The 27,398-nt window shown below is 44.0% G+C and overlaps 1 protein-coding gene across 4 annotated transcripts in view; it reads left to right on the top strand.

The window, feature by feature from the left end:
• The window catches only part of TSNARE1 (t-SNARE domain containing 1), a 461,286-nt gene that overhangs the window by 79,663 nt on the left and 354,225 nt on the right, over window positions 1-27,398 (top strand). For all 4 annotated transcript variants that reach the window (XM_036400134.2, XM_036400166.2, XM_036400142.2 and 1 more), the window contains exon 4: window positions 21,232-21,354. In XM_036400134.2, the coding sequence (XP_036256027.1) occupies window positions 21,270-21,354 (85 nt within the window). In that variant the 5' untranslated portion in view covers window positions 21,232-21,269. The remainder of the gene's footprint in view (window positions 1-21,231; window positions 21,355-27,398) is intronic.

The following is a 27,398-nucleotide window of genomic DNA, read 5'->3' as shown; positions in this document are numbered from 1 at the left end:
CTCGTGCCTCTGTTTGGTTAATTACAAACTTGTTTTAGAGAGGATCGAATAACATGGAATTACATATTGAGACTCACCTGACAAATCCAAGTATTTTAAAGACATTCTAGAAAGTGTCTCATATTTGAGTTATTTTAAAAGCTAATTAAAATATAGAATTGAAATGACTGTAAGGGTGTATGTTGCAATTTTCATGGAATCACAAAATGGTTTAGGTTGGAATGGGTCTTAAAGATCATCTAATCCCAATCCCCCTTTCCATGGACAGGAGCAGCTTCCACTAGACCAGGTTGCTCCAAGCCTCATCCAGCCTGCCCTTGGACACTTCCAGGGATGGGACATGAATTTAAAATACAGAGATTGACGTACACACAAAACTGAATTTTTTTTTTTTTTTGCTGGTGGAGAAACTTGAGTGTGCAGAAGTCCTGGAGAAGAGCTAGAGAATGGAATGTCTGAAAACTCATCAGGTCTTCTTCTTGCAGGAAATGCAGCTTTCTCTTTTTTCTCTTTTTCTTCTCCTTGCAGGAAATGCAGCTTCCCCTCTCCGTTCCACCCTTGTGAGACCCCCTCGAGTAATTTATCCAGGTCCAAGGTCCCCAACATAAGAAAGACATGGACTTGTGGATGTGAGTCCAGAGGAGAACATGGAGATGCTCCAAGGGCTGGAGCCCCTCTGCTCTGGATCCAGGCTGGGAGAGCTGGGAATGTTCAGCCTGGAGAAGAGAAGGATCCAGGGAGACCTCACAGTCACTTCCAGTGGCTAAAGGGGCTCCAGGAGAGCTGGAGAAGGACTTGGGACAAGGACTTGGTGTACCAGGACAAGGGCAAATGACTTCCAGCTGAAGCTGGGAGATTTAGATTGGATATTAGAAATTTTTTTTTTTCCCCTGTGACGGTGGTGAGGCCCTGTCACAGGATTCCCAGAGAAGCTGTGCCTACCCCATCCCTGGAAGTGTCCAAGACCAGGTTGTGAAGGGGCTTGGAGCAACCTGCGGTAGTGGAAGGTGTCCCTGCCCATGGCAGGGAGGGCAGGGCTAGATTTCCAACCCAAACTCTCCTATGCTTTTGAGGCTTTGTTGTTTGTTTGGGTTTTTTCTTTTGTTTGTTTTTGGGTTTGTGGATTTTGTAGTTTTTAATAACTTCTGAGCCTTTAACTTGCAGAACCATCAGCTGAGCTTGCAGAGTCTTCCATGTATCCATCAGGCACTGTTAGCTCTTGTACCTGTTTTTGGCAGTTGAATAAGCACTGAAGGAAGGCTGTGCACACTCTTGCAAACCACTGTCTGCAACACACAAAATATCTTGTTCTTGTATTCTTGCTCGGACCAGCATGGAAAGAAACACCTTGAGGGTTTATCTGTGTTCTCTTTATTCCTCTATATTTATAAATATATACACGACTGGGAAGACAGGAAGAAAGAGCAGTTTTTTTCCAGGGAGTGAACTAAATCACAGAGTAACAATACCAGTGAGGAACACGAGCAGAAGCAGCAAGGGTCAGCCTGCCTTAATGAAATTACACCGTTTGAGGTTGTTATTTTAAGAGCTTTTTCATCTCGCTGTACCTGAGCACCAGTGGCATGCTGTTAAGTCTGGGAGGCTGAATTGCTTCAGTGTGCTCTGGGACAATGTCCTGATACAGGAGGGAGGCTGTAATGGTTCAGGTTAACTCATACCTGCGATGTTTGACAGCTGAAGTGCTGTTCCCTGTGCTCGTCCTTCCCTTGCATGGGGGAATTTCAGGAGCAGTGGGTCTGTGGTGGGGATGTTCTGAATATTGCTGTGTTTAAACAGTGGCTTCTGTGTCTGGGTGTGAACCAGTGTGTGCCCAGGTGGGCACAAAGGCCAAGGGCATCCTGGATTGTATAAAAATAGCGTGGCCAGAAGGACCAGGGCAGTGATTGTCCATCTGTGCTGTCCACTGGTGAGGCCACACATTGAGTGTCCAGTTCTGAGCCCCTCATTTCAAGAAAGACACTGAGGAGCTGGAGCATGTCCAGAGAAAGGAATGGTGCTGGAAAAGGGTCTAAAGAATAAGTGCTATAAGGAACAGCTGAGGGAACTGGGAGGGCTCAGCCTGGAGAAAAGGAGGCTCAGGGGGGACCTTCCTGCTCTCCACAACTCCCTGACAGGAGGGGCATCCAGGTGGGTGTTGGTCTCTTCTCCCAGGGAACAAGGAACAGGAGGAGAGGAAATGACCTTGAGCTGCATCAGAGCAGGTTCAGGTTGGACAGCAGGAGGAATTTCTTCATGGAAAAGGTTGTTAACTGTTGGAAGGGGCTTCCCAGGAAAGTGGTGGACTCCCTATCCCTGGAGGTGTCCAAGAAACAACTGGATATGGCACTCAGTCTGGTTGACAAGGTGGAGATCAGTCAAAGATTGGACCTGATGATCTTAGAGTCTTTTCCCACCTAAATGATTCGGTGATTCTGTGAATTATGTTGTTCATAAAGTACTTAGTTAAACTTGCTGCTATATTTTTCCTCCCCCCCACTGCTTTTTTTTTTTTTTTTCCTCTCTGAGTAAGTGATGGTTTTGAACAAGTGCACTTGAATTTGGTTGCCATGGCATGTGCCTGAAGTCTGGTACAGCTCCTAGAAAGCGCAGGCTTGACTTTGAGAGTGGATGTCACAGCTGAGATCCTGGGTGGCTGATTACAGTCTGCATCTGCCTGGAGCATCTCTGGGAGCAGGATGCTCTCCTGAGGATGTGGTGCACTCCAGAATGGGATAAAGGATATCTCTGTGCCTTTCTGAGGAAAGCCAGCGTGGGGAGACATCTCTGTCTCTGTGTAATGCCTCAAGATAAAGGCCATGGAAAGCCGGCAGTGCTGGATGAATTTGCTCTGCCATATGCTTGTGGAGGAGTGTTTTTCTGAAGCTTTTATGTATGACTGGTAATCATAGATTGGTTTAGAGAGACATTTCTGAAAGTGTGAAGGGAAAGGAAGGGCAGCATGGTAATTTGAATTAATTGTAGTGTTTATCAAGTCAACATCCAGTGGGGACCAAATCATTATGTACTCTCTGATTCTGTTTGTAAAAAGCATAATAACTGAGTAATGAATCCAAGGTCAGATTGAAAAAAAGGGGTACACCTCCAACATCTAAAACGTTTTAAGTTCTTATCTCATGATACGTGAAATGGCTTTGGAAGCAGACCACAGTGGGGTGGGTTTTGCTTGTTTGCTTGTTTTTCCCTTTTAATCTGCAAATAGATATGTGGAGATAGTTCTTTGTGCTGCACTGAGCTGAAAACAGCCAACAAAGACAGAAATTTTGGGCTAGCACACGCACCAGGAAAAATTTCTTCACTGAAAGAGCTGACAAGCATTGGAGCAGGCAGCCCAGGGCAGTGGTGGTGTCACCATCCCTGGAGGGATTTAAAAGATGTGTGTATGTGGCGCTTGGGGACATGGGTTAGTGGTGGCCTTGGCAGTGCTGGGGGAAGGGTTGGACTCAATGATATCAGAAGGCTTTTCTAACCTCAGAACGTTCCATGATTCTGTGATTGTTGTGGTAGAAATAAATGTTGTTTTAAGACCTTTGTCTCCCTTACTGGAAGTGGGGAGAAGAACAAAGAAACAGAGCCTTGAGCAAGAAATCTGAGAGCCATGACCTGGACCTTTATCCCCCTGGTTTCAGCCCACTGTTATTTTTACCATCAAATCCAGAGCTACCAATCCATGCCTGGATCCACACCCTGGAACAAAAGAGTTGAGCTGCTGGTGTTCAGTCACATCCTTCTCCAAAAGTCCTGCCAGGGCTGATGGGATAATTGGCAGTTTAAAGGATTGCTCTGCTTCCCTCTGCTCCATCACCTATGGGACCACAGCAAACAGAAAGTCAATCAGCATGTCATGTACATATAAACTGCCCCCTCCTCCTCAGGGAGCTGAGCTCTGTCAGTCTGGCTGTTGGAAAATGGAATGTACAGATTTAGGAGCAGAAAACTTGGCTGGTCTGAAATGAAAAAGTGGGTATTTTACCCTTATGACACATGATGAAGTATCTTTTGGTATCTAGAGACAGCACTGTCAGGGGACTAGGCTGTTAATTTATTATGTGAATGATGGTGGTATCGGGCTGTGCTTATCCAAGCTAAGCCTATTTTAATGATCAAAACCTTGAACCTAGAATTCAGGGAAAAATTTTGAACTAAATTAAGCAAAGGGACAATCTCTCTTTTGTATAGGATTTGTAGAATCAACATTGATTAATTGGAGTTGCAGTAATTATCCACTGATTAAAGTCAGTTGGGTTTTGGTAGTTTATTTTGGTTTGTTTGTCTTGGGGTTTTTTTGGTGTTGGTTTTTTTTTGTTGTTGTTGCTGGTTTTGGGGGTTTTTTTGGTTTTGGTTTTGGTTTGTTTGGTTTTTTTTTCTAAATAACTTTATTATATCTTCCATGAGAGTTTAAAACCAAAAAATAAAAATAAGACAGGTGGAGAGCCTTTGGTTTCCACCTCATCAAAAAGAAACGTAAGTTTTGGTGACAGAAGATCTGTAAATATTTTATAGAATTCAGACAGGAATCCATCTGGACCAGATTTCTTTTTTTAGCGTTTCATTCTCTTATAATTTGTCTTAATTTTTTCTGCAGAGAGCAGCTACCTCAACTTTTTGAACTGAGTGTTTGAAAACGGATTTTTAAACATTTCCCTGCAAAATAATGTCCTGGTTGAGGCAGGTGTTTCCTTTGAGCAATTTAGAGTGGGACTACCCCTCCCTGCTGGGGCTGCACACTCTCTTTTTTTGCAGTGAAATGATTTATTCTGAAAGATCTGCAATGTGTACAGTGCCTGGCAAAATTTAGTTGATGCAGTTTATGATACCCACTTGAAATAACAGCAATACCTTCTGATTTTTATGGACATGTGATCATTAGGGGTCAGATTCTCATCTCTTGCATGGAAAACATTTAATCCTTGGATTAAAGCAGCACAAAGAAGGAGGCACTGCTCAATTTGAATAAATATTTCTGGTCTTGTTGTGGAACCCTTTAGATACAACTCCCTACACTCTCCCAGTGCTCCCATGATCTTAATTGCCTGAATTGTTTGTGATTTTATTTGACCTTAAACTATTTCCTTTATGCTCCAGTTGCAGTGTTTTTATTTTCCTCTTAATAGTGAAATTAGTGGTTGATTTGAAAGGTACAACAGATAAGCTTTTCTATCTTCTTTAAATTTAAAGGCAGTTTGCATTTTTGCATAGCTGATGTGTCTTTTGAGCATTATTTTTTTCAAGTTAAATGTCACTTAATCAGGTTATTTACCAAGGGGAATGCAAATTATGGAATGGTTTTTTTGGGTTAAAAACTCATCCATTTCCAGCTCCCTCGTCACAGAAAGGGACATTTTCCACTGGCCCAGGTTGCTCCGAGCTCCATCCAACCTGGCCTTGGACACTTCCAGGGGTGGGGCATCCCCAACTTTTCTGGGCAACCTGTGCCAGGGCCTCACCACCCTCACAGGGAAGAATTTACTCCTAATATCCAATCTAAACCTGCCTCCTTCAGTTTGGAGCCATTCCCCCTTTGCCTATCACCTCATGTCCTTGTGAAAATATTGCAAAGGAGCCATGAGCTTGGGAGTGATTTTGGAAACAGAGAGGTGTCCTTGGACTTCCCATGATTTTTCTTCTTCTTCAGAACTTTATGTGCTCAGGGATTCAGCAGCCACCACGTCCCCTCCCCTCATCCCCTCTAGACCCCTTGGATCCTCCAGTGACATAGGAAGGGAAGCAAAAACCTCTGGACAGGACAAAAACTCCTCCAGCTTTTGTCCAATTAATTTTTGCGCAGGGCTTCTTTCATTGGCTTTGTCACTTTATTTTTTGGTGGTGACAAAGCTCCTCAGTTCACCCTTTATGTTTTGGACATTAAATTTGGATTCTTTTTTTTAAATTATTTTATTATTTTTATTTATTATTTTATTTTGGACATATGTTTGGACTCTTCCTGCATAAGCTGTTCCATGCTTTTCACCTCATCCTTGAATCTTCAGTTTCATTTTTCCCCAGCAAAACACTTTTTGCTGTCACTGGCACCTTGCAGCTGTAATTTCCATGGATTATTTTGTGCCTGTGCAGGTTTGGATGGCTTCCCAAAGCTCTGAATGTAGCACAAGTAAATGGTGCAATAGAACATTTGAAATACAAGTTCTTTTGGTCCATGTCCCAACTCCATCTCAGAGGTCTCCTTCCTTTTGTGTTTTATTTATTTTCAGAATGGTGCTTTCTTCAGGCTGAAAAAGGTTTTTGAGTCAAAAAAATATCAGTTAAAAACCTTTCTGATGGCTACAAAGGGCAGGAGGAAACAATTCTCAAACGTGGATTCTTTTGTTACATAGAATCAAGTTGCTAAAAAACCAAACACTAAAATAATGAGCCCAGTGAGATTCGACAAGTGTGGATAGAGGATATAAAAAATCAAATGTGGGTGTCTGCATTTCTACTCAATATTGCATCTCTGTGTAGTAATGTTGGAATAGGAATTCCTGGGTGGTGGAAGTTCTGTAGGAATTGCTGTCACCAGCTGAGAGCAGGTATAGCAGAGCAGAGTCTCTCTCTCACCTCACCTCACCTTATTGGGACTTAAATATTTTTATACCTTATAACCACCTTCATTCCCATTCATCCCTAACAGGGATGCAATTATATGACATAATTGCAGTTCTCCTGCTCAGAGCAGCAAAATGAAGCACAGCACAGATGCATCTTTTGCTCTTCATCAGGTGTGAACTTGGCAGCAGTTAGTTCCTTGTGCCCATTCCTGCCTTTAGTCTCCAAAATGTGTTTAAATAAATTCATAAATTCACAGATGGATTATATTTTATCTGCCTGGACACGGAAGGATGCTCAGCCACGAGCCATTGGGATGTGATATGTCTCTGTCAATGCTCTTCCTTTCTCCTTTCTCCTTTCTTTCCTCTCTTGGGTTATGGAGATCTGGTTATCTTCAAACCTGGCTCTTGGGGCTGGGTCTAACCTTGTTTAATAGTCAAGACTTCTCCCAGTGTTTTCCCATGTTCTTCAGTCAGAGGTGGTACATTCAATACCACACAATGTATTTTTGTTCTTCCTTTTTTCCTTCCTTCTTTTCATATTCCTGTTGCATTTTTAAGCCTGTGTAAGGTTTCAGGATGCACAACAGCCTGTGGCATGAAGTTCTTGCTCAATTAGACTTTACATGAGGGTTATCTTCTTTCTTACTTTCATTCCTGTGTCCTCCTGGATTTAATTCATTACCCCACAGTTCTTGCACTGGAAAAAACAAAACAAAAAAAAAAAAAGGGGGAGGTTTGCTTTTTCCAGATGACTCAGGAATCCATGGGGTGTTATTTTATGGGAATTCCCTGCACTCCAACATTCTTTTCCCAGTCTGATGAGACATTACATTTTTAGTTCTTCTACTGTATTGGGAAGGAAGTGGTAGAATTGGATAAAACATTGAAAAGATTGATTAAATGATACATTTAAAGGTAAATTTTCAGGGATTTTTAAAATCTGTTATATATTTAAGGTTCCCAGGAGCTGCAGACTTCCTCCACTCCCTCTCTCTACTGAAAAGTAGGTACCTCCTGTGTATTTTGACTGAGTCTCCACTTTTCACTGGCTGTACTGACTTAAGTCTCTGCCAGTAGCTCTGGGAGCACACTGAGAAGTGAGGGTCAGTCTCTTTTCCCAGGTAAAAAGTGATAGAAAAGAAGAAATAACCTTAAATTGTGCTAAGAGAGGTTTGGATTGGCTATTAGGGAAAATTTCTTCACCAAAAGGCTTGTCAAGCATTGAAACAGGTCTCCCAGAGTAGTGGTGCATTCACCATTCCTGGGGGAATTTAATAGACATGTGAATGTGGCACCTCGGGACATGATTTAGAGGTAGCCTTGGCAGTGTCTGGTTGGACTCAATGATCTTAAAGTTCTTTTCCAACCCAAAAAATTCTATGATTTAGGTGACTTAATTTGAAATTTTCCCCACTCTTCTGCCAGCCCAGAGGGCTGTGCATCACCAGCCAGGTGTCCCAGCCCCACCCAAGCCTCACAGGCCATCTGAGATGTCATTTGGCCCCCATATTTTGGCAAATCCCCCCCACACTGTGCATCCTGTCTTCACCAGGATCTTCATAGTGTAAAAATACACCCTCTTTCTTGGTGGAAAAACCAGCAGTCTGCATTTTTAAGGGCAACTCTTCTCTCCTGTGCAGGGTTTGACACTGAGCTGTTTTGCCTCAGCTCGCTCGGGGCTTGAGGTTCCTCTCGCGTGAGTCACGCGCTGGAGCCGAGCTGCTTTTCCTCCTTGATATTTGCTCTCGGTTCCCTTTGGTGCCATCATGTGCTACAAGAGCTCTGCAGCAGGAAGGAGGAGTCCTCCAGTGCCTGCTGAACTGTGAAATTGGCTGAAATGGGGCTTTTTAGGGTCTCTGGTTCGTAACTGATTGGAGGCTGTGTCAGAGCAGACCTGACCGATGCTTTTCTCAACATGAGGGCGAATGTACCCCAAAATATCTGTCTGTCTCAGTCTGAAAAGACATGTGTCTGCTAAGGAAGGCAGGAGCCTCCCTTGAAATGGCAAATGTAAACCCCCTCCCTCCAAATGATTATAACTTTGAAATTAAGAGGCTCTTAGAAAAAGATATGGGAATAGGAATAACAGTTTTTTACTAGTAAAACTAAAAATACAAATGTAATAGTACAAACAAAACAACACTGACAGAGTCAGAACAGGATCTGACACCCTGTGGCTCAGGGTGGTGGCTGCAGTCCCATTCCGTGGTGGCTCAGCCCTCCTGCAGTGCCAGCTGTGGCTCTGTTGGAGCAGGGATCCTGGAGAAGGGTGGAGTTTTCCTCTGAAGCTCCAGTGGTGATGTGGATGGGCCTGGTCTTCCTCTGGGAATGCAGTGGAGAAGAAAGCTGCTCCTCTGGGAATCCACTGGGAAAAGACTGCTGTGGTGTTCCAAAACCTCAGATTAAATCCAGGGAGGAATGGTTGGCTCCTCCCCCTGGGTGGAGCATCTCCCAATGGGATGATGGAATTTTATCAGCCATGCAGTGACACTCAATGGCCATTAGCAGAAGATATCTCCCCAGAGGGAGGATTGGTTGGAAGAGACAAAGACAAAAAGAAAAGTGCCCAATTAACAGAAGATAACTGCCCCACCTCTAACTTTTGGCAAATAGAATACACACCCTCAACTCCATCTTTCCACCCAAGGCACTGTCATGAGGGTGAAAGAATGACGGGAAGGGGATGAATTTAGCTCTCCACAGGCTGCCTCAGGCTGGTAGCTGTCTCTGCTGTCTCACAAATGCTTTGTGAGTGCAGCTGGTCTGGAGAAGACAAGCTCCATTGACAGCACATATTTACACGTCCAGATGTTCTGTGTTCGCTGTCTTGTCATCCTGGCCTGTAAAGCCTTCAAAGGAGGTGAAATCTCTTTTCTCCTGCTATGGTAATCCTGTGCTCTCCTACCATGTTCTGCTGCAAGCAGAAGATGTGGCGGGAGGCTCAGCTCCAGCTCATGCTGGAGCATCCCCAGCTAATGAGGGTTGGTTGTTAGTGTGATTTCCAAGGATTCGTTGCTGTGTTTTTCTGCTTTGTCCCTCTGGTGAATGTCTGCGCTGAAAAACATCTCTACTGCTTGTTCCTCTTCAGTCCATGTTAATATTCATCCTGTTGCCTTGCTGCAAGCAACCCCAGAAATTCCTTGCCTCCCTGTGACTTTGCTTCTACTGTGGAACATTCCTTTACTTTTCAAACTTTTTTTTTAAATGTCTTTTTGCTTGAGGAGAGAGAAAGTTGAAATAAAGATAATGATGGTGCTCACCTTCCCTCTTGGCTTAGGGAGATTGTGTTGTGGTTTAAAAACACAGGCAGAAAGTCTTTCTGTGAACATCAGATTGATGGAATATTGAGAACCACTTGAAATAATTAAGGGATCAGCCATGTTCTCTGTCAATGAGAGGTTGTGGGAAAACTGAATGAGTTGGAAAATTGACCATGGTTGTGTTTCCTCAAATATGTGCAATAGCAGGTTCACTGTAAGTTTTTTAGCAAATTCACTTTAGTCTGGTAGGAAAATTGGCTTACAGCCACTGCTGACTCTGGGCTATGATTCATGAAAATTTCTTCACCAATAGAGTAGTCAGGCACTGGAACAGGCTGCTCAGGGAGGTGGTGTAATCACCAACCAGGGAAATGTTCAAAAGGCTTGTGGAAGTGGCCCTTGGGGGTGTGGTAGCTGACATCATGGTGGTGCTGCATTAATGGTTGGATTCAATGATCTTAGAAATCTTTTCCATCATTATTCTGTGATCTGTTGATTAGATTTACACTGGACATAACTGGCTTGGATCCTCTCCCATGGTCTTGGTAGGAAACCTGAAATGAAGATACCAAGTTGTTTTCTGTCTCTTGATGAATCACAGCCAAAGGTAGAAGAAGATTCTTTACTTCCCACTGGGCACTGTATCCTCGCCAGACCATGCTGCTTCTCATTTACCCTTCTGCAAGGTTTATTTATAATGTGACTGGTAGTAAACACTGGTGGAAGTGAGAGCATATTCTGATTGTGTGTATTGAATAACAATATTTCTTCTTTGGGAAGTGGAAATGAGTTATGTTTGTTGATGGGGGAGCAGGATCCTGGGATTTAGGGATCTATTACTTTATTAATTCACCCATTTTGCCCTGCATCTTCCTTCCCTAAGCAATTGCAGCTCTGTCTATCAAGATGTTCCTGAGGACTCAGAATTTGTTGCCATCCTCAGATGCATTTTTCATTATTCTGTTGAAATCCAATATAAATTTATAAATGCCATTTCTAATTTTGTTAAGCTGACCTAGTGTGGTGCAGTTGGTCTCTGCCCATTCGTGCGTGTACATCTTTTATAATTAATAAGTTTACTCTAACGTCAGAGTAGCAAACTAGACACCAGTTCCCTCTTTCCTGTGTTCCTCCTCCCTGTTTTTATTACAGCAAATAGACATTAATATTCATCTTTTGTAACCAGTGAAAAGGCAGATGAAACCTGGATTTTGAACTGACTGGAAATTTAATTTTGCTGTTCACTGAAATATGTAATACTTCTGTGTTTGTCTAGCATATGGATAGATTGAGACTGTTCTACATGCAAGGTTCACAAAAAATAGACTGCATGGCACAAAACAGCAAATAGAAGAAGGCAATGCAGGTAAAAAATAGAAAGAAAACCCTTGAGGTAGAAGCAACAGAGTTTTGGATCATTTGTACTCGGGCAGTTCAGAGTTTGAAGCTGTCTAGATCATCTTCTTCAGGAGCCAGAAGAAATGTTTAACTGTTGTATTAATGTCAGTTTAAAAAATAGGAAGGGTGACATCACATCTTGATCAAAATGAGCTCAGAGTGCCCTGGCACTAAGTCATGAAAGCACTGCCATGGTATGGCCTGGAACAGCAGAAAACATTACACACAGCTCAGTGCCCAAAAGATCTTTGGTCTCCCAAAGAGTCAGGAGGCTCCTTTTCTCTTGATCTTGAATTCCTCAGTATTAGGGAAGCCTGAGTGCTTCTCCAGCAGTAAAGATATTTGGGTCCTGAGGGCTGGCCTTGCCTGTGCCATCACTCTGTCATTTATCACCCTCAGCTGCTGCTTTGGGGAACCAAACTGTCTCAGGGTGTGCTGCCTCATGCTCTGAGGGTGGAATGCATCCTTCTTTCCATGGCATCTGTGATCCTTTTGGTGGAAGACTTTTTCTGGCAGGTAGTTTTGCTCTCCAGAAGTTTACCTACCTTAAAGGGGAGGGAGTGGGAGGGTCTATGAATCTGAAATTCCCAAGGTAAACAAAACATATCCAGCCCTTCTTCTTGGCATTTGCCTAAGGCCAGCCTGTCTCTGGTGCAGGATTTGAAGCCTGTCTTCTGTTCTCTTGTGAGAAGACGTAAAGACAGGTAGATGTGGAAGGAGAGTCTGTTCATTGAAGCGGCAGCTGGGACTGACATGAAAGGAGGACAGCAAGCTTCCAGATTGCTGTCCTTGCCTCTGTTCTTCGTGTCCGATGTGCAGACGTTGGTGCAACGTGAAATGTGTGCAGACAACTTGCATCCACCCCTTCTAAACTCTATTGCTTGTGGTTTCCTTCTGCTTTATGTTTTGTGTCAGTCCATCAGATGTGAAGCCCTCTGACATCCAACAGGAGATCCTGGGTGAAGGCATCCAGAGCTTGGTGGGGTTGGAGGTGCCTTCTGATGGACAGGAGAGAATCTGTTCTGCCTGATGGGTGCTGCTATAGCTGCAAATCTTGGGGATGACTGAGTGATGAAAGAAGGGGTTAGACCGGAACTGTTCCTGTTGGCTTTGCGTGGTGTTGCTGAGCTGGGTGAAAAATGAGCTTGAGCAAAGGCTGCAATCAGATGTGCTGGGAACAGCCAGAGCTCTTGGTGTCATTGCAATTAGAGGCACAGTGAACCAGCTGTCTCTGCTTGTGGCTCAGTGTATATCTCCATAAAATGTCATGGGTGTCTTATCTCGCAGCCTGTCCTGATCCTATCTGTTCCCGGGACAAAATGCTCTGCTCCTGGAGACATCTACAGTGGCAGCAGGGAAGAGAAATCAAATCCATTGGGAAGCAATCAGGTGCTTTCCTCAAATAAGGCCTTTGATGAGGAAGAACTCAAAAAAAGAGAATTTTTGTCATTCTTTCTGAGCAAATCTGGAGAAGAGCAGGAACAGCTCATTTCTGAGATAATCTCTGCTGGTTTTACTCTGCATCTACTCCACGATGCCTCCGTGGGCGTTCGCTTTGCTCTGCCGTGCGCTTCAGTGGAGGAGGGGAGGCAAGAGCACACAGTTCAAGGGATTGAGTCAGGCTGTTCACAGTCATCGGTGATGTCACGCCAGTCAAGCACCACAGAAGAGTCTCTAGAAGCTTCTGGAAGCCTGTTTAATTTGTACAAGATTATGGATATGATGCCCTGGGGGTTTTGTTGTTGTTTTTTTGTTGTCGTATTTTGTGTCTTGTCAGCCTAGGCTAGACAGTGAGGTCCTCAGGCTGTGGGGACAGAGATGACTTCATTCTCCAAGGACCTTCCATCAGCTTTAGAATTCATTTGGGAAGCAAAGCGTGAGGAAATATCTGCACTGCTGCACTCCCAGCCCTGCTGCAGGCTGGGCATTGCTCCTGACCACCCTCCTGCCAGGCATTTCTGCAGCTCCTGAGCACTGCTCTCCTCTCCTTGCCTGCCCAAAGCTACCCAGGGACATGGCATTAATATTAAAAGCTCCACAAAAGATCCAGAAGGGAATAAATTACCTCAAAGGCCCAGGGTGAGAAAGAAGAAAGTCATCCCCTCCAGCCACTCTGATTGAGGCACTTGGGGATTTGTGCAATGACACCAACTCAAAGCTAAAACCATTGAGTAAAAACCCAACAAAGCAAAACAAGGCAATTCAACAGCAGAGCTTGTTCAGAAGTTCAGGCTCTGGGAAAAAGAGGAAAGAGACATTTTCCCAGGTAAACTCCAGGTTTATTGAATTCTGGTTTTAATAATTGAGAAAAAAAAACCTAAGGAAAGAAGCTGGAAAGCAGCACATCTATGACACAAGTGACAGAGTCTACCCTAAGTAGAAGGCTTTGCACATATGCCCTGTGATCTCATGACTTCAAAAAACTTCCATATTAACCAAGTTATTTCTGGCTGAAGATGTCCCAGCTCATTGCAGGAGGGTTGTTCTAGAGCTTTAAAAGGTCCCTTCCAACCCAGATTATTCTGTGAGCCTCTGGTACTCTGCCAACAGGAGAGCTCTGCATCTGGCTGTCAATTTTACAGGCAGGGAAGGGGAGGCAGCTGTATGGAAAGCAAGGAAATGCTGAGTATTCTTCCTTGTGGCTCCCGTGTAAACAAAACCCCCAGTGAGAAATGAAAGGAGGTCAACCTGTTTGGTTCATCAGAGGGGAGGTTAAAAGGCAAAAGAGAGATCAAACAGCAACGTTCAGGAGTTGGGAAGACACAGCTCTCCTAACGGAGTGGCTGGGGATCGTCCTTCATTAACTGGAGCCTCAGGGAGGTTCTTATGGAAAGAGTGACCTGGGCTGGCCAGAGGCTGTAGGGGTTGATGTGTAAAGATGATTTATGTGAAATTATCTGCAAGCTCCTGATGAAGGTCAGGCTGGTTGGTCAAAGGGTTTTATCTGGTTGAAAAACCTCAGAAAAAATATGTCTCAGGTGGGTCATCCAGAAATGGAGGTGTCCTCATCATTAATGAGTTCTGAAGCCCCCAGTGAAGGCACTTCTCCATCAGCAAGGTGGTGTTAGAGCTGGGAAAGGACACAGAGGAGGGGCTGTGTGAACCCAATGAAGGTCAACAAGTACAAGTTCCCGCACCTGGGTCAGGACAATCCCAAACACAAGCACAGGCTGGGCAGAGAATGGATTGAGAGCAGCCCTGAGGAGAAGGATGTGGGGGTGTTGGTGGATGAGAAGCTCAGTGTGACCCAGCAATGGTGCTCTGGCAGCCCAGAAAGCCAAACCGGTCCTGGGCTGTGTCAAAAGCAGGGTGGGCAGCAGGTGAGGGAGGGGATTCTATCTCTCTGCTCTGCTCTGGTGAGAGACCTGGAGTTCTGGGGTCCTCAACATAAGAAGGATGTGGAGCTGCCTGAGTGAGTCCAGAGAAGGCCACAAAGAGGATCAGAGAGCTGGAGCAGCTCTGGAAAGAGGCTGAGAGAGTTGGGGCTGTTCAGCCTGGGGAAGAAAAGGCTCCAGGCAGACCTTAGAGCCCCTTACAGAACCTAAGGGGGCTCCAGGAGAGCTGGAGAGGGACTTTGGACAAGGCCTGAAGGGACAGGACAAGGAGTAATGGCTTCAAACTGAAAGAGAGCTGTCTTAGATTTAACATTAGGAGGAAATTCTGTATTCAGAGGGTGATGAGGCCCTGCAACAGGTTTTTCAGAGAATCTGTGGCTGCCCCGTCCCTGGAAGTGTCCACAGCCAGGTTGGATTGGGCTTGGAGCCACTCCTCTGTGGTGGGACAGGCAAACTTGCTGAGGACACACTGCCCCATCATTCAGGTCATCAGTGAAGATGTTAAACTGGACTGGACCCAGTATTGAGTGGTTTTATCACCTCCAGGTGCAGAAGAGCTTTCTCCATGGTGCCTGTTCCCAGGGATGCTCTATCCCTCCTCATAGGCTCTCCCAACGTCTCAGTTCATCTTTCCAGCTTTGGTTTGGATCTGTTCCCTTGTCTTGCCCAAAAGGAATGGAAATAATGTTTTCCTCCCTGTCTCTTTGTAGCAGCCTTGCAGAATTGAAGGATTGAGTCTTCCCATCAATCTTCTCTTCTGTAGGAAAAGCAACCCCATTTACTCAATCTTTCCTATCAGGCTATGTTTTCTTGACCTGTTGTCATTCTCCCAGTTCCCTCCAGACTCTCTTCAGTCTCTGACAGAAAAAAATCTTTGCTGCAGAGTTTGTTGCTTAGAGCTGAGGATCCGCAGTGTAGGGTCAAGCAGAAGGTTTGCTTCCCTTGTTGAGAAGATTGTAATCCTATTTACTCAGCCCCTGTTACAGGAAATGTCACTGCAGATCCGTGCTCAGCTGGGAGCCTGTGGCATCCATCCATCCATCCATCCATCCATCCATCCATCCATCCATCCATCCATCCATCCATCCATCCATCCATCCCTGCATACAGCACTGGCCAGCAGCTCCCCATCCCTTGTTGGTGCTCTCCTTTGCTCTTTCTACATTCAGGCCCCTGCAGTTGACCTGGATTTTGCAGAGCCTCATTTTCTCTGTTGAACATTACTTCTGGTTTGTTGAGATTGTTCTGGAGGTTGGAGCTGTCATCTAACTCCCCTGTTGGGTGCTGTGTTTGTGTTGGATGAGGATAATTCCTGTTCCATCACCCAGCTCACTGCTCAAAATGCACATGGAGAGAGCAGAGATTGGTGGACACCACACAGATTGTTCTTTGGGTATGGCAACAGTTCACTGGGACTGTGTTATGGTGGAAGAGAGTAGGTTTAGATTAAGTATTAGAAATAAATTATTCACAGTGAAGGAGGTGAGGCCCTGGCACAGGTTGCCCAGAGAAGCTGTGGCTGCCCCTGGATCCCTGGAATTGCTCAAGGCCAGGTTGGATGGGGCTTGGAGCAACCTGGTCCAGTGGAAGGTGTCCCTGCCCATGGCAAGGGGTTGGAAACAGAGGATTTTTAGGGCCCTTCCAACAGTTCTGTGATTCTATGCTTTTTCTAATTAAAAAAAAAAAAATTGCTGTACCTCCTATCAATTTCTTTGGCCATGCAAACATGAGACCATAACAGGCACCCACTGCCTGCTAATTTCTATAAACCATTGAAGCTTGGTTTGACTTCTTGCCAGCTGCATAGTGGCTGTCATTCTGGTTTCACCATACTTTCAGTGGCTTTATTCCACTGTCTTTACAGGAAATTGGAAAAAAAAACCTGGTGGATTTGCAATTTCCTTACTCGTTTCTCCACCTGTTTAGTAAATAGGCACAGTAAGGGCCCTCCAGTCTGCCAAGAGAGCCATGAATGGCTCTGATGCTGTTTCAGGCATCACAGGAGGAAAATTGCAGAATCCCACAGGTAGGAAAGAACATCTGAAGGTCATCTTGTCCAGCTCTCTCCTGAGAGCAGGGTCACCTGGAGCAGGTTTCTCTGGCACGTGATCAGTCAGGGCTTGAACATCTCCAAGGACAGGGACCCCACAGCCTCCCTGTGCAGCCTCTGCTGATGTTTGATGACTCTCACCATAAAAAAAAAAAAAAAACACAAAATAAGCCAAAAAGCCACTCCAACCCCAAAACAAACAGGTGTTTTTTGTTTTTTGTTTTTGTTTTTTTTTTTTTTAAGTGGAATTTCCTGTATTTCAATCCCTCTTGCCTCTTGTACTGTCACTGACCAATAAGAGTCTGGCTTCATCATGTTTGCTTCTTTCCATCAGTTATTGAGACACCTTAGTACCACCACATCCTTCTCTTCTCTCTTCTCCAAGGTGAAGAGCCCCAGCTCCCGCAGCCTCTCCTCATCCCATCCTTTAATCATCTTTACGGTCCCTCACTGGATTCTCTCCAATATGTCCATGTCTCTCCTCTTTTCCCATTTTTTTCCAGTGTTGTCCAGAAAGAAATGTTCCAGCTCATGTCTTTCTCAGCCAATCTCAACTTTAAATATACATAAATTGTCTAAAGTGCTGTTGTGGTTGAATTCCAGCTGGCAAATAAGTTCCAGACAGCCACTCCCTCACAGTCCCCAGCAGGTTGGTGGAAATAAAGTGGATGAGTAAAAGTGACAAAGCTTGTGGGTTTAAATAAGAACAGTTTAATGATTGAGATGTAATAGTACAAAATAATAATAATAATAACAATAATAATAAACAACCTATTTCTTCCATGCTGAAATCTCATCTTTCATTCCCACTGCTAATGCTGCCCACCCAAGTGTCTCTAAATGGAGACTGATGGATGTAGAGCTCTGAAATTTAATTTTGCCTGCATGGTTTTACTCGCCAATATCTTTCCCAGTCCAAGAGATATGGACCAACTCTTTCCTTGAGATTCTGCAACCTGCTATTCTAGTCAGGCATGACTGGCTTTTACAGGATATACAAAGCAAGTATTTAATTTCATTAAAATACAAATTCATGCCCCTTTTAGTCTGTCTTGGATGTGCTTATTTTTTTATTCATATTTCAGGTGATGAGGATAAAGCTGTTAAAATGGTTTTTTCTTCTTTGTTATTCTTTTTTTTTTTCTGTGTCTAGTAGGTTAGGAAATGCTTGTTCCAATTTGTACAAACTGCCTTCACAGTAAATTGGACAAGTTGCCCTGAGGAGGAGTAGACAAAAGACTTGGGAAGTGCCATGGGGATGGGGAAGGAAATGCTTTTATTGCCAATCAAATTAAAGGCATTTAGATCTGCTCTTAAATTTTCCTGTAAATATATTACTGTGGGGTAAGAATTTGGCTCCAGAGCTGTATGAATAAGGGATATTTCAATAGCTTGGTAGGATGGGGTGGGAGGTGGCTGCTGCTAAAAAGGTTTGGTTAAGCTACAAACAAAATATTTCATTTTCAATTCTTTCTATTTTTCCTCCCTTACAAGGAGAAAAAGCTTTAAAATGGAAACATGTCCTGAGAATGATAAATCGACATTAAACACTTGGAGTGCTCTAAAAACCCCCCTTCTCTCCCCCTTTCACACCACTCTGTTGGAGAAAAAATAGATGCATTCAGTGTTTGCCAAAACAACACTTGCCCAGTTGTAATCAAGGCATTTTACAACAGGGTGGAGACTTTCACTCCATGTTTGTTGTTTGTGGCCTTGGGGAAGTCATGGCAAGAAATGTTTCGACTTGCTTATCTCTAAAGAGAGAGGGTGGGCCAGGAAAAATCTCTGTAGAGAGGCTGTTTTCAAGCTCTTTGGTTGTCCCAAATCCCTGCAGTGGTCCTAAACTTTGGGAGGTAAAGAAAATATTCCTTATTTCTGCCCAAAAACTTTCTCATAACTGTCTTCCATGTGCCCATATTTTCCCAGGTAAATTTTACTGGATCTCAGGTTGCATTTTGTGATGGAGGTTGTGTTGGTAGTTCTGAGCTCACCTGAGACCTGAGAGAGCTGGAGTTTGTTCCCAAGTCCATCTCAGACATCCCAACTGAATCTTCAGCTGAGTCTTGTAGGTTTCAGTGGTTTTAGATCAAGAATTTCCACCAAGACACCACAGAATACAGAATGGTTTGGGTAGGGAGGGACATTAACGATCCTCTTGTTCCAGCCCACTGCCGTGGGCATGGACACCTTCCACTATCCCAGGGTGCTCCAAGCCCTCTCCAACCTTGCCTTGGACACTTCCAGGGATGGGAGAGCCACAACTTCTCTGGAAAATCTGTTCCAGGGCCTCACCACCCTCTGAATATAGAATTTCTTCCAAATATCCAATCTAAACCTACTCTCAATTCAAAGCCATTACTCTTTGTCCTATCACTCCATGCCCTACTAAAAAGTCCCTCTCCACCTCTCTTGCAGACCCTCTGAGTTACTGGAAGTTTCTCTGAGATTTCCTGGGAGAAAGTACAATTGTAGTGTGTATTTCCATGGAACTCATGGTTCAAGTACAATTGTAGGGTGTACTTTCATGGAGCTAATGGTTTTGCAGTTTTGATGGATTGTTTTGCTGTTGAGTGTCTTGGTTTACAAATGTGCCCCTTGTTTCCTCTTGTTTGCTCCATTTTCTGTCTCCTTGAAGCATACTCCAACACACACCTTCACCTTTTCTCTGGCTGCTCAGGCTCTCACAGCTCAACTTCCACAAATTTGGGCTGAAGGCTCTTTCCCTAAAATGAAGGTTTTCTGCCCTGGGGGCACCTGCAGCCTGGGATGCCAATTATGTGTGTCCGTGGTGCACTGAGGCTGGCAGGGGAAGCTGCTCTCTGGATTTTCTCCAGTTGTAATGGATTTATCTCCCAACCATTGCTCTGTCAAGGCAGTTGCACTTTCATCCTCTTTCATATGTCTGGCCCAATTAAGGGAGGATGGTGAGTGATTTCTTTTGGTCCTGGAGTTCCGCTGTCTGGTGAATCTCAGCGCTGATTTTTTTTTTTTCCCCTTGGTTTTGAAACTCTGAAAGAAAAAAAAAAAAAGGAGAATGAAGTACAACAGGTGCCTGAGGCCATCAGGCTGCTCCCAGTACAGTGCAGAAGTGGGATTTTCTGGTGCTTTACTTTGCATGGAGGACAAACCAAAGGAATAGCTGCAAGTGTCAGTATCACAGTGCACCCCAAAAGAGACTTTTTCTGAGATATCTGTCAATTAGGACATCATGTGACATCTGGTCGTGTGCCACAGAAAGTGGAGGCCATTACCAGCTCTCTGTCAGAGGGAAAATGTCTGGTCCAGAACATGAGAAATTTGAATATCCAAGCCCAGAACAAAGCATTACAGCTCACGTCATCCAGCCTAACAACCCAACATCAGTGCAAGAAAGACCTGGAACAGCTGGAGCAGGACCAAAGGAGGCCACAAAATGATCAGAGAGATGAACCAGCTCTGCTGTGAGGAAAGGCTGTACAGCTGGGGTTGTTCAGCCTGGAGAGGAGAAGGCTCTGGGGATTCCTTAGTGTGGCCTTTCAGTACTTAGTATAAGAAAGAAAAGGACAGACTTTTTAGCAGCACCTGTAGTGATAGGACAATGGTTTTAAGCTAAGAAAAAGAGTAGATACAGAGTAGTTATAATGAAGAATTTTAGTTTATGGTAAGGTGAGTAAAACACTGGAACATCACTAGAAATATTTCAGGCCAAAGAGATTTGACTGGATTACCTTTAAGGGTCCCTGCCAAGCCAAACTATTCTTATTTTCCCAACACACCAAAAGTGCTGCTCTTCTTGCAGGATTGTAACTTCTTTTTTATGGTACAAACATCAGTCTGGGGTGGTTTTTTCATAGCCTTGGTGTAAGAAAGCAACATCTGGGTTTGGTCCTGTATAATCTCCCAGCTGATGCAGCACCTTTATCTCTTCTCTTCCTTTGCTGCCATCATCTCCATGCCTTTGAGCTGAACTATTTTGATACCAAAGCCCTGGGCACTGTTGAAATGCTGGAGGATGTCTGGGTGAGGCAATTCTGTGGATAAGGAGGAAGAAGTTGTCCTGCTCTGACTGCTGCAGTTATTTCACTCTGCTGCTGCTACCTCAGGCCTTGCAGATTTTTAATTTTTTTTTTTTTTTTTTTTTTTTTTAACCAGCAAGGCAAAATAAATCTGGCTCCAATATTTCTGCTGGAGGCCCAGGAGCTTATAACAGCAAACTGTCTCTTTTGAGAGCTCATCAGGGCTGCAGTGTGATGGATAAACTCCAGCCAGCTGGATACTGGTAATGTTCCAGAAGACAGCATCACCTTTTTTGTGATCGAGTGCTTAAGTCTTTACCTTCCAGCTCAGGATCTCAAAGCACTTTGTGAACAGCAAGGAATTAAAAGTTGCCCTTTATCAGTGGAGAAAATGAGACACAGGGAGGTCAAATGACTTGCTTGCCCTCAAAACCATTTGTAGTCCAGAACACCTGGATTTTAGTGCTTTTAATTTTTTTTGCAGGTGGGCATCTTGAAGTTTGGAGATTGCCCTGTGTCTTTTATTTTCCTACTCAGTCCTTTTTTTTCCTTAGGTTACTGGAAAAAAAAAAAGTTTAACTGACTTTTAACAGGGCTGTGCCTGTCTTTTTTTCTGTTTTTTAGGTTTGAAGTGTAATCCAGCATCCATCACTATCCAGAAAATGTCTTATGGATCCATTGATGGGAGTGGATTTGGGAGCAGGAACCCATTTGGAGGCCCTTCCAGACAAGGCTATCAGCCTCTAGGTGAAGTATTGCTCCCCTGCTGTAATTTATTCCACCTGGTTCCCTGAGGGCTGAAGTTTGACTTGCTCAGGTTCACTGTGGCTGCTGTGTAAATATCACACCCTCACAAGGGGTCATTCCTGACACTGATTTTCAAAGGTGAAACCCAAACTTCTGCAGTTTAATCTGTGTGCTTGAGGCCTGACATCTTACCATGCTCAGAATTGGAGGCTGTGGCATGGGAGAGCAGCACTAATGAGGGTTTTGGGGGGATTTTGGGGAACCAGAAGAAGAAATGCAGAATTTTCTCCAAAGTGGCTTGTGTCTTTTCTCATCTCCCCATCACCTTTACAAAAAGTTTGTCTCAATCGTTGTTCTCAGGCTGGCAGATGGAGGGAGTAGGTGAGAGGATGTACAAAAATGCAGTGGGCTGTGCTTTCCTAGAGGATAGCTTTGATATGGAAGCTTCTTGAATCTGGGAAACATGCTTGGATGTGGCAAACAGGATCGAAAAACTCACTCAGGAAATGCTGAAACCTTAAACAGTGGCTCGGAAATGGCCCTGGATTCTCTCTCTGTGTCGTTTCTTTAAGCAGAGGCCAGACCAGCTCTAGGGCTGATCTGGGCTTATCTAGTCTGGATTTGAGCAAGTCTTTTTATCTGGAACACATCTTTCATTTTGTTCCTGGACCTGGCCTGCTCTGGTAAGATGGCAAAAGGGTCTCTTTTCCTTTTTTCACCAGGGAAGAACGTCACCACTGTCTCCACTTGCCTTTGATTTCAATATTCACTAACACAGCCTGATTTGGTGCTCATATTTTGAGGGTTGCAAATGTTCTGTGGGAAACATTTTTTTTTTTGTTTCACAAATAGTGGTTCTCCCTGGATGGAAAAATATATTTTTTTTTAAAAAAGCAGAGGTTAATCTTGGGTTTCTCTCTTAGAAATTTGGGTTTAATTTTGATTTTTTTTTCTTTGAACGGGAAGAAGGTATTGAAGTAAGCACAAGTTGTCTGTTCAGTTGTAAATACTGATTTTTTAGGCTATTCTGCAAGGCAAAATTAAAGGCATAAAAGCAAGAAAGAATGGGATACTTGGGCACAATCAAAGAACCATAAGAAAACAGAATTGAAATGTGGATTAGACAAACAATGGATGTCAATGCATTGTAGCTTAGATTAAAAAAAAAAAAGAATATTTATTGTGCTATATGAAAGAGCCTTTCTTTTTAAGGCAAATTCACAGAATAACTCAAGACACTTGAAATCTCTAAATATTTGAAGACATCCCTTATTGTTCCCACCTTGTCCTTAGCTTCGCAGCTGGAGCTGTGATGCTGAAGCCACCCTCAGTGGATGGCAAAGAGGAGCTGGTGTGGAAAATTCAGTTATTTTGAAACGTCCACGGTGTGTTGGCTGCCCAGCAGAGCCTGTTGATGCTCTGGGTTATGGCTTAGACTTGAGTGCTGGTTTCCCCTCCAGGCTTGCACACATCCTGTCTGGTGGCATTGCCATGGATACATCTCCAGGGTCCTCCAGCGTGGATTTTCCCAGCCAGCCAAAATTGGTTGGTTCCTTAGTTAAGCATCCCTGTGGAAAAGATTGCAAGGGGAGGGACCTGTTTGCATTGTCCAAGGCGCCTTGGAGAAGTTTCCTTTCTCTGTGTCTCAGTCAGAAGTTTGTTCAACCTTGAGAGAAGAAGGTTTAGTGGAGACCTTTTCATTGTGTTCCAGCATTTAAAAGTGGCCACAAATGAGATGCAGACTCTCTTTTCACATGGCCAAGACGTGGGGTATTGGGTGCAAGTTACTCCTGGGGAGATTATCAGGGGCTCAGACAAGAGGTAAATGTTTTGCAATGAGAACAATCAGCCTTTAGAATAATCTCCCCAGAGACGTGGTGGATTCCTGAATGTTGGACAATTTTAAAGTTCATCTGGATGGAGTGCTGGGCCATCTTGTCCAGGCTGTGCTTTTGCCAGGAGAGGTTGGATCAGATGATCCTTGAGGTTCCTTTCCAATTGGCATTCTGTGATTCTGTTCCATGCTCATCTGAACCTGTGTCCCTTTGCCACAGAAGATGGACACTTTGGATGCCTTCTGTCACAGCATCCCCAAATATTCCATTAATTAAGTGCCAGGAGAGGGTAATGCAGCACTAATTATCTGCCTCCTGCTTCTGGACAATGGATGACTGGTTTGCTAAGAAAAATTGCCTTTTGTATTAGATCATGGTGTGGCTGGAACAAAGGAGCATGGCCTTCCCACCAGCATTTGTGTTCCTGCTCTCAGCAGGGACAGACCTTAATGAGAATCTTCTGTGTGTGCTTTAAACCTCTCCCTCTCTTTGTAGATAATAAATAAATCAAACCAGGTGTCCCTGCAGGTAAATGTCCATCAGTGGTCCAGTGGTAATATTCAATATCCAACAGAAAACCCTGAGATACAGCAGCAATAAAGGTGTTGGGAGTGGAACTGCTTCATCTGTAATATAGCAAAAAAAGAGGGCTCAGGTTTAGTTTGGTTTTGTTTAATGAGGGGTGATACTGCCATGGGGGTTTCCTCTGTGCCTATGCATCTGTTTGCCTTGGCTCTGTTTCTTCCATGCTCGATCCAAATGTGCAGCCAGGATGGGAAAGTTTAATTATTTGAAGGTGATCCCCTTGGCTCTGGGCTGATGTGATGATGGATGGACTCAGAGCCCGTCCTCAGGCCATGTGGAGGTTAATGTTGCTGACCAGCCTAATTAGGGAGATCCACAGACTCCATCTGCAGAGTTTGGGGAGGATCCTGAGGCAGTGTTCTCGGAAATTTGGTTTGCCCTGCACACCTTGGTGTTGGAAAACTCTAGTTCAGACTCTGGTTTTGATGGTGGATATCCAGGATTTCTTGGGGAAAAACAAAAACAAGGGTTTTTTTTTCCATTATTATTAGTATTAGTATTAGTATTAGTATTAGTATTTAATACTGGCAGGTTTTAGGAGGAGGGAGAGAGAAGCTTAGGAGAACTCAGATGTTCTGTGGCCTTAACCAAGGAGCACCCTGAGGTGTGTCACAAGCAGGATCACCAGGATTACCTGGAGTAGAGCACTTTAGGAATTTGGTTGTCCCACAGCCACAGAGGGACAGCCAGGAGTGGCAGGAGGAGGCATAAGCAATGTCCTTGCTTTGCAGCTGGGAGTTACAACCTCTGAGCTTCAAATCTTCTCTGAGCTTCATCTGGGCATTGATGTTGCATGAACAAATTCGAAACCAGGTAGTAGAAAGTTATTGTTTTGTTTTGTTTTGATTTTTTTTTTCTTTTTGCTTTAAGTTTAAACCTAAGAAATGGAAAAGATTGGCTTCAAAAATGCAACTTTTTAAGTAATGTGACATGTCTAAGATAAACAGAGAGCAAACACTGTACAGCAGTAGGGAACTCTGGATCCTACTGTGTGCAACCTGCACTCTCTACCATCCCCAACCTACCTTCCCAAAACCATCTTTTTGTGGGGAAAATGAACAAAACCTGCCTTACACAAGGAGGCATATAGGTCAGGGAATTTAAATAGTTTGGATTAAAATGCCACAAGACAGGAAATTTTTAACACTGCTTTTATTAACCTTACTGTAACCTGGACATTAAATGCCAGCTCTGAAAAGGTAAGGTTAATTTTATATTCCAGCAGTGCATTGCTTCCAGGTGAGCTCAAGGGACTGCTGGGTCAGTGCTTAATTTGGCTGTGACTTCATTTAGACCATTTCCCCCTCAGTTTCTCCTGGAGATTTTGTGTGGGACTCTGGCCAGGTTTGTACTCAAGATATATCACATGTGAGTCTTTCTCCTGGTTGGATAAGGTTGGTTATCTTGTTACTGAAGAGAATGAGATTGGTCCCTGCAAGTTGTCCTTGGCAGTGTTCTCTGGGTATAAATCACCTACTCATCATTTTAATACTTACCAATTGTTAAATGATTTTTTCTGCCATTTTTTTCCTGGAATCAGGTCTATAATTTTATTTTCCCTCCCATCTCTACCACTCGCCTGCCTCTGTGCTGCACCAACCAGCCCTTGGGTGGAAAGTCATGTGCCAGTGATTCCACTGACTTGTCATGGAATTGTTTAGGTGGGAAAATCCCTCTGAGATCCTCGAGTCCAGCCATTAACCCAGCACTGCCAGGTCCACCACTAAACCAAGTCCCCAAAAAATCCCTGCAGGGATGGGGACTCGGCCACTTCCCTGCTCCAGGGCTTGACAACCCTTTCAGTGAAGAGTTTTTCCCAAATATCCAACATTCCTTACAGATGAACCACCCTTCTGTCCATTCCCATCCTATTTCCCTCTTTTTCTAGCAGTTCAGAAAAGTGATTTGTCTTTAAAAACACACCGTGGAGTTCATGGTTGCCTCCAAGTTTGGCAGAGTCACAGAGCTCCTGTGCTCCATGGAAGGGAGGTGTTCAGATGATGGTGACCCCTTTGGTGGGGTGGGGCTGGCAGAAGCTCTGGTTTTGGGGCAAAACTCACTCAAAAGCTCAGGTACAAACCAGCACCATGGCCTGGCTGTGGGAAATAGTAAAGGTAAGAAGATTTCTAGAAAGGTAGTCAATAAGCAACAAAGACAAGAGAGTTTCTTTGTGGTTGTACCCAGAGAGGGAAATGTGGGAAATAGTAAAGGTGAGAAGATTTCCAGAAAGCTGTAAAAGCAGGACTTAGAAACAGAAAGAACAGAAAACTTAGAGCTAGCTGCAGCTGCAATGTCTGAAAGTAGAAAAAGTTACACTAGTACAGCAAGCAAGGACATGAAACAATAGCTTGAGTTTTAGGCTTGGCTAAGATAGACCTTAAGACTGCAGAAAAATATACTTAGCAAGATAGTAGAAGGTTTTAAGCTTAATAATGGATTACTGTAAATTGTTAATAGAAAGCAGATAAGCAAGCATTGTGTGAGGCAGGTGTATGTGTACTTTTAGTGATTGGCTAGAACAATTGTCTGTAAGCTTTAGCAATATGTTATTGGCTGGAAAGTTTTTAAAATGCTCTGTAACAAAGAAATCTTTGGCTGCTGCTGGCAGGACATGAGCTTCTGCCATCTTTCTATTGTCTCAACCATGTTATGAGGCTGATGCCGCAAAAAAGCTCAGGAAGGTGTCCCAACAGTCCCATCCCTTTGTGAAAAACCCCAACATTCCTGACCACCACGTGGGCTCACTGCAGCCCCAGGTTTGGTGCCAAACCATGGGAAGAAATCCACTGCCAGCCCCACGTCTCGAGGCTGCAAAGAGCTGAAGCACAGAACAAACTCCTGGGCACACAGGGAGTCCCCCTGGGGTTAATTTACACTGAGCAGGTGGTTAATCTTGCTCTCTTGGGGTCTGAGCACTGCTTTGGTTCTGGCTGCTTTGGACTGGCTTCTTAAATTAATTCCAATACTTGGAATGCTTTGCTGAAGGGAATTTGAAACCTGTGGTCATTGCAGTGAAAGGCGTTGTCCAGAGGGGCTGGAGGGAGGTCCAGGTCTGATTGTGGCAACACCATCCAAAATCATGCATTTAATTGTCCTCAAGAAAGAGTCCCAGAAAGAGTTAAAAACAGTGAAAGGAAGCAAGAACAAAATTGTTGATTTTTTGGGGGACGTTCAAAGCTGCTATGCAATATTAAGAGTGGGTTTTCCAAAGGCTGAAGTCTCAAACTGAAGGGCTGGGCCAGATCACATTCAGTAATTCAAACAAACTGCTTTTGGGATGGAGTCCTATCAAGTGTGGAATTACAGAATCATTAAAGTTCAAAAAGACCTCCAAGATCATCAAATCCAAGCTTCAAAGAAGGAAGGACTGAAGATGTCACCTCCTGTAGCAGCTTTTCTCTGTCATGCTCAGATGGCCTCACAAACATCGCGCCAAGGTTTCCCCCTGGACTTGTCTCTAATTTAGAAAGCTCTAAACAATAATGTGGCTTGTCAAATGCTGTGTAAAACATTTCTGAGAGTCTTAATGATTGACTTTGGCTTCTAAGTCTTGGGTCTCATCATATTTTCTTGAATTTATGGTCCCACAGAAGTTGAGGAGTTGGGTGTCATATTTAATAAGTC

The sequence above is a fragment of the Molothrus ater genome, chromosome 1 (genome assembly GCF_012460135.2).
Source record: "Molothrus ater isolate BHLD 08-10-18 breed brown headed cowbird chromosome 1, BPBGC_Mater_1.1, whole genome shotgun sequence".
Classification (NCBI taxonomy): Eukaryota; Metazoa; Chordata; class Aves; order Passeriformes; family Icteridae; genus Molothrus; species Molothrus ater.
Note: the sequence above shows the minus strand (reverse complement) of the source record. Positions and strands in the feature narration are given on the sequence as shown.